General features: G+C 42.4%; 1 protein-coding gene across 3 annotated transcripts; it reads right to left on the reverse strand.

Annotated features, from left to right (window-relative positions):
* tfam (transcription factor A, mitochondrial) lies at positions 1-8269 on the reverse strand. Of its 3 annotated transcripts, none has more exons than XR_006828161.1 (8): positions 8005-8269; positions 6988-7130; positions 6676-6746; positions 4500-4649; positions 4170-4265; positions 1828-1884; positions 1129-1716; positions 1-290 (listed from the first exon to the last, which is right to left on the reverse strand). XR_006828161.1 is itself a non-coding variant. In XM_046069465.1 (7 exons), exons 1-7 carry the CDS (start codon positions 8088-8090, stop codon positions 1450-1452), a joined length of 870 nt encoding a protein of 289 aa, XP_045925421.1. In that variant the 5' UTR covers positions 8091-8269; the 3' UTR covers positions 1-1449. The 3 variants fall into 3 exon arrangements, 1 of the variants encoding a protein (XP_045925421.1); XR_006828160.1 differs by having other exon boundaries at positions 1-850; XM_046069465.1 differs by having other exon boundaries at positions 1-1716.
* Positions 8270-10807: the final 2538 nt, after the last annotated feature.

Below are 10807 nucleotides of genomic sequence, written 5' to 3' on the forward strand. Positions count from 1 at the left end.
TGTATGTATAATGTTTATTAGTAAATACACAACACAAAGAAAACAAGCTGTGTGAAAATGGTAGCACTAAATACATTCTACAAGCAAAACAAACTATCAGTACTGAAATGTCTTAATCATTAACAGGGGTGTGACTTTACAAACATGAAGACCAGATAGACTCTGGATTTTCCTTAAACATAATGGAAAGTTGCTTTTGTGACACATGACCGACTTTATACAGTTGGAAGTCAGGACAAACGAGTATTCTTCAGTTAGCATCTGAAGGGAACGGCCCTTTATGCCACCATCTGGACGAAGGCGGTGAAAAAAAAGAGCAAATTTTCTTGTCAAGCATAACAGTACAAAAATCATCTAATCAGAAGCTTGACTGGAACAATGCATCATTTTGTGTTTAAAAAACAAAATGTCAGTCACTTACTTAAAAGAAAGCAGGTTTTCAGTTTGACTCTGCGACTACAAGCTTATGCCTCATTGATATCAGCGATGAGACTAATAATTCAGTCAGGTTGCATTCATGGCAACTGGTACTCTGATCTTTAGAGGAAGTGCTGTCTACTGGCCCTTTCCTCAGAGTACAACTTACTGAGAAATGGCCAACAAGCAGCACTGTGAAGTGCACTTCCACAGGCGGCATACTCTCAGTACAAGATCAGGCTGCTGGGTTTTTTTCTTAACCGTCATCAAAATCTATGAAAATACCAAAACTAACAATGTATTCGTTCAGCTCTCAGTACCTTCTGAATTCCCTGCTCTGTCTGTGGTACTTCATGTGATAGAGCTCCATTGTTGTCCAAAAACATGTATGTCTTCAGAAGGAACCAATGGACTTGGGGCTGAGAGCCACAGGCTGGAAGTCAGAATGTAGTGAGACACACGAACACATTGTTGGTTTTGAACATTTCACGGATTTGTTGACAAGATAAATACAGAACACCTGACTTACTTATACTCTGAAATAGCAAATACAGAGTGTCTGTTCTTGGGACGGCAACAATAGTACTAGTAGCCTGTGGTTACACTCAGAAAAGTAGAAACAGTATCTGTGCCTCCTATATTCACTTTAAAGCTTCACTTAAATGTCTAAGCTTCAGAAACATTATATTAACATTTCACAAAGTAACTCACCTTCTGGAACAATCCTACACATCATTTGTAGGGATTCAACCAACCAATCACAGGCAGGATGACAAACCTCACGCTGTGTGCTTTCAGGGTGTATTTGGGGTCGTATTCACTGAACAGAGGCATTAATGGGGTGCTGAAAAAGTATCTTGATCTGTCTGAATGCTGTAAAATGCTTCGCCCGGTTGAGCATAAGCATTCATGTCAACTGGGAACTTTAGGACTTTCAAGTTAGAGGAAAAAACCGAGCAGAGCACAGTTCTGGGGCAGCAGAATGTGTCATGAAACCCCCCCCCCGCCCCCCCCCAATTAGCTAAACACGCCTTAAGTCTTCTTTGTAGTCCGGACAGTTTTTGCAGCACCACTTTTGGTCGTTTTTTTGGTTGTTTTTGACTTTGCTGTGGCAGAGGCCTTCTTCACTGCTGTAGCCCTCTTTGTTCCTTTCTTGGCTGTTTTGGCAAGTTTTTTCTTGGTAGACAGTGTCTGCTCTCGGATCAGGTCTTCTCGTCCAATCTCCACCATGTGCTCCTCCCAGGACTTCATCTCATTCTTGTAGCGAACTTTGTCATCCTCGGCCAGCTGTGTGTAGACCTGAGACGTAGCAAACAGAGATCTGAATACTGAACAACACTGAACTTGTTGACACACATGAAGACCTTCCAACGACAAGAAAAAAGGATATGGAAAGATCGTGTGGCCAACCTGTTTCTGATGACTGAACAGATTCTTCCAGTCCTCAAACAATGACTTCATCTTTGCCTGAATGAACGTCAGCAAAAACATTGTCAATTTTGCAGAGCTGTGGATATTTCAGATGCAACAAGACACTTAGCTCACCAGATCAAGACGAGACAAGATTTAAAAACTATTTTTAAGAAATCTTTGAAACTGAATTATATGAAAATTTTGAGCATTAAAACACTTTAGTTCCTGCATTCTGGTGAATTTTTCTGCACAGATTTCTGGCGGAAATTTTTATTTTTTTATGTAGAGGGAAACACAAAATTCAGTTGGCAGGTGAGCCGTCTGTGAATGGCCCCTTCCTCTTGCACAATCTCAATAAAAACATCATCATGTGCTGGAGGCATATTTACATTTGTGAAAATGTTCATTAATATGTATTGTCCCTTTTTGTTTTTCAAAAAAATAAAAATAAAAGAATTGATGCCGATTATGAACACAAATTTGTTCAAAACTACTGCATTCAAGTTCATTCTGATAAGTTAGTCTATCGGTTCTTCACACAACGCTGTCAGTATCACCCACCTTCAAATAAGTTATTGGCGAGCATGAAAGGAGCCTAGCTAATAAGGATCGCTCTGTTAACACAGCTGGGCTGTCGCAATTAGCATGCTGTACATAGCGACTAGTCAATATCAACTGTTCGTGCAATACTTAGATTTGTGGAAATAACATCTTTAAATGTGCATGTCCCACCTTTTCACCTCAAGGAGTGTTTAATTTAAATTCAATTAGAAACTCCTGGACTTTATTAGCTCTGTTTCAGTCTGTTTTTTGCTCATGTTTAAAACTTTCTGCACATTCAGAATCTCTCCCACATCTCCACATTCCTCATAATATTATGAAACTAACATCATCATTTAATGAGAATTAACAATATTTTGAAGTCTAGCTGCCTAATACTCGCAGTGCATTATGTTATTGCTCTGCTGATGTGGTATCCCCTTCAGACCACCAGACAGATGTTCAGTTTGGGACTGTATGTTAGGTGGAAAACTAAAGTAATTCAGTCCCTCCAGGATTTTGCGATGTTGCGATCACAACTATTAACACAAACTAAACAAATCCCTGTGAATTCAAGGTGACTTGCAATTCTGACCAATCAGCAACTTTTCTGCAAATTTGTCTTATTATTGGCATTTCTTGCAAAATGTTGTCATGCGTCAGCCAGCTCTCCTCCTTGTTTACAAGTCGCAGCAGACGTGTGATTCCAAAGTCTCACATTTGCTGACAAAAAAACAAAACAAAAAAAAAGGGTGGGAAAAACTGTTTTGCAAAAAGTGCAGTTTTGTGGTCGAACATACAGGAAATCTTCAATAAATTGCAGTTCACAGTCCCAAGCAAGTTTGCGCCTCAGTTTTTAGCCTTTTTGGTTTTCCATTGAGGAAAACTTATACCTGCTACTTTTCTTTGTATCACCTCCGTCAAGGTTCCAAGCGAACTGAGGCAATATCAAAAGGTGACGGTCAGAGAGAATCATCACTATTCACTACTTCATCATTGTGCGCCATACAGGGGCCAGTTTTTTTTAATTTTACAATTTTTGTATGCCATTTCATCACTAAATTCCAATTCTGAGGCAAAAAAATTAACTTTGTAGATTTAGAATATTTACGAAAATGCTGGCAGGGGAAGCTAGCTAGCAAGCCGTCCAGCGAGCTCACACAGACCACTGCAGCCAGCGCAGCAGTCGACTCCAGCAACAACTGCAGGGGAAACCACAGCTGTAAGATTTTCATACCGCTATTCTTGTCTTTATGTTCTAGTAATGCTGAAATAGCGGGCCAAAAATGAGTCGAGTACAGTCGAGGCAAGTTTAGCTGGTACCAGCAATGGAAAAACACACTTAGTTACCACTTGTCACAATTGTCTGGACTCAGCGCGAGAGTGGATTCACTTGATCACGGTGTACGCTGCTTTCGCATCAAAGGCGAAGTTCTTTTGCTCTGCAAAGTGATCAGTTTGTGTTTTTTAGCGCGTTAAAAATGTCAACTGCGTGAGTCTCACGAGACAGCCTGACCTGACAAGAAATAGTCATGTTTTAATCTCATGGTACGAGATTTCATCACACCCCTAATGGATATTCGCTTTTGCAATAGCATCATTTAATCATTTGTATCCCAGTTTATCAACTGTTTAAAGTAACCATCAGACCATGGGAGACATCAGAGCCCAGAGGGAGAGTCTCTAACCCCCTCACTAACAACCACCTGTGAGGATTCAGCTTCATCCCCCAGCCCGGTCAACCTCATCTCGACACAGAAAATCAGGAAACATTTAGTATCAGTGCTGTGGTTACTGACCTGTGTAGTGGTTCCTCTGGCCTCCTCAAAGTGCTCCGACATGAAAATGTTAAACGCAGTGCGAGGACGTTTGGGCTTTCCCAGGTTGGTTAACTCCTGGAACGAACACACACACACACTTCTTAAATTCATGTTTCACTCCCATCATAAGCCCTAAATTCAAACCTCCAGTTGCGTGTACGCTGCAGTATTCGCTCCTGACATACTGTTTGCTACAGTTGGGGGCTGGTGTGAAAATACTGTCAAGTAAAGTAAAACATCTAGACAGTTCAGATATCAAGCCTAAGATGTATTTCTAAGAGCTCCCTGAACTTTTCCTGTCTCTCTTACCCTCTTTTTGCGGATGGCCTTCCTCTTTGCCATCCTCTGTCTCTTCTCCAGGGTTTGTTGTTGGACCTGTGCTGGGGTCAGCTGAGCCTGATAGCGCTGGAGCTCCACCTTAAACTGCTCTCTGGCCCGCAGAGAAGCTTCCTGAAACGGCTACAAAAGAGAGAGAAACCGACAAAAACTGTCATCACAACAACAGACTGCCAAACCCATAAGTGACAAGACAACAAGGCAACATAAGAAGTGTATGTGTTTTACACTTAATCAGGATGTCAGAGATTATTTGCCATTTGCAGCCACTGGCTTACCCTACAATGTATGCAAGGATAGGCTTCTGCTGGTCTGATCATATATCATGTATTGAAAGGGTAATGGGCGATTGTTTTTTCCTACACCAACATTAAGGCAATTTTTCTTCTAGCTTACTATCAGAACTAAGACGTTATAAAAATCATCTACTGTGCATTTGAAGATGTTTGCATAAGGTTTGTGCGTAGCGAGTGTGTGGTTGAGTGAGTGAGAGAGAGCGTGCGGCAGGAAGTGACTGAATGTGAGCAGAGCACAGGAAAAGGTTAGCAGTAAGCTGGTAGTAAAGGTAGTGTCAGTGTAGCTTACAGTGTGTCAGTGAATGAATGTGCTTCCCTAATGTGGTCTGCAAGCTGAACAGGAAAGGCTAACAATAAGCCTGCTCCCCAAAACTTTGCTCTGCATAAGTGTAGTTACCGTTATGGTTATGATTTGGATTGTGATTGTAAAGATATTAATGGTAAACAGAACATGATGCTGTCACATTATGACACGTGAACTTTTGAAAGGGTCCTTCACTGGCACATCTTTTACACATCGTGCAGACATGTTGTCTAATATCCTTAGGCTCACCTTCAGCATCTGCGTAAAACCCATAATATCTCCAAAAACCGATGTTCAAATTTATTTTGATACTAAAAAGTTGTCAGCCATGCTGGCATTACACTGGTGTGCTGTGATGTAACCCCCCCCCGTCTCACCCAGCGATCAGATCACATATCGGCATCTCAAGTAACCACGATTGGACGTTAGAAACTAGGGCTGCACGATCTGGAGACAAAGTCATTGCGATAAAATGGAATAAACTACAAGTCTACTTGCTTGATTATTATTAGAAAAAGGCACAACATACTGATTTTTTAAATGTTTATTTCTCAGCGCAAACACAGTTAAAGGAACATAAGAAATGAAGATTTTTTTCTCCACCAGTCCAAAAATACTGATTTTACCACATTCTAAACAGCGGGGGAACTAGTATAAATGAGTAGTATATTATAACATTAATAAAAAGTATAATGTTCACTTAATCGTATACTGTTAGTGTTAATATATTATTTCCTATCATCATTATAATTCCATATAAATAGTATACTATTTTACCACTAGCTGAATATTAAATCTAGTTACCACAGTTTCATTTCTGTGGGTTGTTTTTATTCATTAAATCCCTGTGCAAGAATGCTCTACCTTGGTCTTATTATTAATACTACGTACTACCTTGTCACTAATCATATTGTTAAAAATTTAAAGATTTGCTGTAGTACGTCAAACGTTTTTTAATGTCCGCCCCATCCAGGCTGGCATTGATCGGTTGACAAAAAGTGACACTGACAAGCACATCGGCTTTATGAAAAACGTTAATAGCCAGCGAGCCAAACCCAAACCTTCCTATCTTCTCCCTGTTTTCTTCTGTCTAACCGCTTTAGCTGCCAATGACGCATCTCTGTCACAAAGCGACTGGCCCACCGGTGCTTTTTTTCTCCCGGTACTCCGGTGGCGTCAACGATTAGCGTCAGGATGAGGAGGGTAGTTACGGTAGGTTGTTGTCTTTAACGTTACTCACACACTGCTCATAAATTATTTTTCTGGTTTGCAGGTATCTGGTTTTAGGGGAACATGCGAGAGCCCCGCGTGGGCGGCGATAAGAATCAGACGGCAGTGCACACAGAGACTAGTGTGTCACACACACAGCACACTTTTTTTGTTTAATTAAATTGCACCCTTTTTGCAGTTATGTAATCACACAGGATGACGTTGCGGTTGTAATTGCGATTAGATTAATCGGGAACAGTTACCCTACTCAAGGCACAATTAAAAACTTGAATCAAAAGCATATAGTTTAACCTGTTTAATAAGTACAGGACTGAAATACCTGTTTCTGTTCTGGGCTCATCGTTCTCCACTGCTGGGCGATCTTCCTGATGACATCCACAGACTTTATTTCTGAAGGCAATAATTATAAGATGATCATTAACAACAGAGTTGTAGCATTGTAGCAAGAATGCTTGATTCAGTAGAAAAATCTGTTCTAGCCATTAACTGTGAAATTACATTTAAATGGTATCTTGATACGCTTCATTCACACTGCTCATGGTTAAGTACAACAAGCTGGTACTGACATATCAGTCCGTATGAAATCAATAACTTAAGCTGCCTTCTAAAGTATCACATGCTGCAGATTTACCTGGGTTTTGTCTGGTCATGATTGGCTGCTGTTGCAGAACATATCTCATGTATCCGTTCAGAGGTCTTCTTGGAGGGCCACTGGCCTGAGAGGTCAGATATTTCACTGGGTTGAGGTACACAGCTGGTAGGACACTGGTACACCTACAGCATGCGTACACACACAAACATGATATTATATAGAGATAGAACAGTTTCCATTCCTTTTAATGGAGAGACCTTCACAAAAAGCTGGCAATTTTGTGATGCCTGCTTAAGAATAACAGACCACACTAGTTTGAACATCTCTAGAGCTAAAACTATTAATCTTTAAGTTTGAGTGTCTTTGGGTTTCTGATTTTTGGTCAAACAAAACATCTTAAGAGGTCTCCTTGGCCATTTTGTACTATTTCTTGACATTTCATAAACTATACAATATTTTAATTAAAAAATAAGGAGAAAATAACAATAGTTAGTTGCAGGACTAAACATATTTTTTACTAATTAATTCAGCATATACCCCACCCAAAAAAGCAGCACTTCTTTGTTGCTCATGAAATCCACTGTGGAGATGTTATATTGGTTTAATTCATGTAAAGTTCAGGATTATCGGGCTGTTAGGGCATACTCTCAGTCAGTGCTCAGTCAAAGTCTATTACAAAAAGAGCAGACAGCACTAAAGTACAAGAGGCTATAAACGGCTGCCTGCTAATGGAAATGATTATTCCATAGCCATAATCTAACACGTGCATTACGCGTAAACACCCTGTATTTCCTGTTAACGTTAGATATAAATAACGTTACCCAAAAGTTCCTCACCACTCAAAGCCTGCCAACTTAAATGTCAATTTTTATTTAAAATAACGCGTCAAAAAGTGTCTGACTTTACTGGTTATTCAATAACAATATTAGTTACGCTAACGATACCTTTTTCAAACAAATTTTACATTAAAAAAAGCTAGCTTGCTAGCTATACCACAATTTCAGCCAGCTTAGCTAATACAGTAAAGTAACTTCAGGTTAAGTTGGCTAATGTTACCTTGCCAGACTGCTTGTGCAGGAGAAGATGCTGAAGGACTTAGCCAACAGGCTAACACTGGCTGTCATTATGCTGAACGGAGCCATGTCGGTGTAAATAAACGCTGAAGGCCGTTAAGCGGAATAATTAAATCTAAACGTATTGTCCCACAAAACGTGTAGTTATATGCATGCATCAGATGTTTTTCATCTAAAGTAGGCCTCTTCCCCTGCTGCTTGTTGACATGCAGACTCTTCGAAACGCGCCTTCAGTTCCTCCGGGTGGATTGTGGGAAAAGGTCACACAGAAGTACTATGCCGCGTTCGATACCGGTCGGAACTGGGCCAACTACCTAATAAGCCTAAAACATTTCTACATCACTGTAAATGCAGAACAGGATTTACTTTATGATCGTATGTATTATTTTAATTTAAATACATGCAAATATACTTGTTGCTTTTTAGTTTATGGTTTACCATTTACAATGTGTGCAATGTTTGAGGTCGAAATTTTCCCAGTTCCGAGTTGCCTGAAACGCAGCATTAGCACACCGCTCCTCCCACCGTTTTGCGCCAAGTCCCGCCCTACTGTGCTGTGATTGGCTAGTAATCGCTATTTCGACGCGTTGTGATTGGATGCTAGCTGTGAGCACAGGATGATAATAGATCTGTGCTTTGGTGCGTTTCAGTTTTTCTCAATCGCTCTGGCACAATCTTCCAATGACTGTTAAACTATATAACTATTTATATAAATATTAGGTCAGTAGTTACATGACTACAGTCAATTATGATTGTTTTGGCACAAAATGCACTGAGTAAGCCTTGTAGATCAAAATACTTTGCATTTGTTTGCTATTGAATCATATTTCTCTCAAATGCAATTAGTCCATACACATGTTCATTGTGTATATCCCTAGATGCTAAATAGGGCGATCAACAATCACAATAACATATCACATTTATTTAAGATACATAATACTTAAGTGATGCTGTAAAAGATGTCAGATGGACAGACTTAGACTAGATGGGGAACAATTCAATTTCCTCACAATTTGGAGCAACCAAATGCAACTGCTGTTCAATTTAGCTGACAGGTAAAACTCATAACCAATCAGTTCTCAAACACATTTATAATGCCAGGGTAAGACTCAATGTTACAGCTTTGGAATATGGAGCATCCAGGAGATAGACAGGGGCAAGAGTCTGTCCGTGCAAGAGGAAGGGGCTTTAGGGTGCCGGGTGATATGGTGAGGGGGAGAGGAAGAGGGAGAGGGGGCACAGAGGACGAGGAAGAGGGAGAGAAAGGCAAAAACACAGAGAAATCTCAAATGAGATACAGGCAACAATTATAGACCATGTAATCAACCTTCACCTAAGTATGACAGACACTGGTCGGAGAGTGCAGCCTAATCTGGGCCGGTCCCTGGCGGCAGGGAGCTTCCCGGCACGGCTTTCTGCTGTTCTTCCTTGGGGCGGGGTACAGCTTCCCCCTGGACATGCGGTCTGGGGTCCTTTGCGCTTTGGGGGGCCGCAGGGTGTCCTGGCTTCTGGGGGTGGGGGTCTCTGCGCGGGTTGATCCAATTGCGGTTTGGTGGGATTGTGGGGCGATTGTCGATGCATCTTGATGCATTATACTTTTTCCCTGGGCAGGGTCTCTGGATGGCTGCTGGGCGTTTAGTTTGTGCATTGGAGTCCGGGGGAGACATCTCCTCGTTGGCTTGGAGGGACCTGTTTGCGTCCCTGTTTTGCTTCGCTGGCCTCGGATCCGTGCTTGCCCATTTCTCTGTCGGCCAGTTGTTGGACCCCTCTGGATACTGAGGTATATAGTTAGTTTTCGGGATGTGCAGTGTGGGTGCGGGGCAGGGCTGTGCTCCGGTTTGTTCTGGGTTTGTGCCTGGAGTTCTCGGCCCTTGATGGGTGGGTGGGTTGTTGGTGGCATGCAGCTGAGCTAGTTGATTTTGCCTCGTTGCTGGTTTGGCTGGTGTTGCATGGCGGCCGGGGGGCGCGCTGGGCATGGGGGATGTCGGCTGGCGCCGGCGGCCTTAGTTTTTTCCGGCGGTTGGGGGGACGGCGGACTTTTATTGGCGGGTGCACGGTGACCTGTGTGGCGCGTTTGCTGCCGGGCTGGGACTTGCTGCTGGTGTTTCTCTCCGCTGGCTTTCGCTGTCGTGTTGTTCCGTTTGCTCTCTCTCGTTTGCCCGACCTCGCACGCGGGATTCGCGGGGGGCTGCTGGGCATGGGTGTCGCCGTGCTCGCGCAGTGTGCTTGTGCATTGGTGTTGATGATTGCGTGGCATTTGGGCATTTTGGTTGTTTGCTGCGCGGCGGTGGGGTGCTGGATGGGGGGGAGCCACTGGTCTATGTTGTGTGCGCGCCGCGGTCGGTCCGGGCGCTGCTCTTCCTCTTTTGCGTTCCGTCGGCATTACGTTGTCAACTGGCATTTGGGTCGGGGTCTTCTGCGTTTGCATCGCGGTGCATCTGGGAGTCTTTGTTTTTTTTGATTTGATTTATTCTTTTTCTTTCTCCCACCCCTATTGGCTACTGGGGTTCTTGCCTGCTTGCCTGTTGCTGGGGTAGGTGTGGCACAGTCGTGGCATCCCACTCTCACTAACAACTACATTCTTTAACAGGCTTATGCGCACACACATGTACACACACACACATACAGACACATTCACCCACACGCACACAGACACACACAGGCACAAACAAACTTAGGTTGTCCCTGGTAGAACTATTCCTGATGCCTTTCTTTCAGTTACTTATTTAAATTAATTATTATTCCAGCTCTCGTGGCTGTGTTGTGTTGCTTATTTAGTGTGTGTG

This window comes from Micropterus dolomieu, linkage group LG14, assembly GCF_021292245.1.
Source record: "Micropterus dolomieu isolate WLL.071019.BEF.003 ecotype Adirondacks linkage group LG14, ASM2129224v1, whole genome shotgun sequence".
Classification (NCBI taxonomy): Eukaryota; Metazoa; Chordata; class Actinopteri; order Centrarchiformes; family Centrarchidae; genus Micropterus; species Micropterus dolomieu.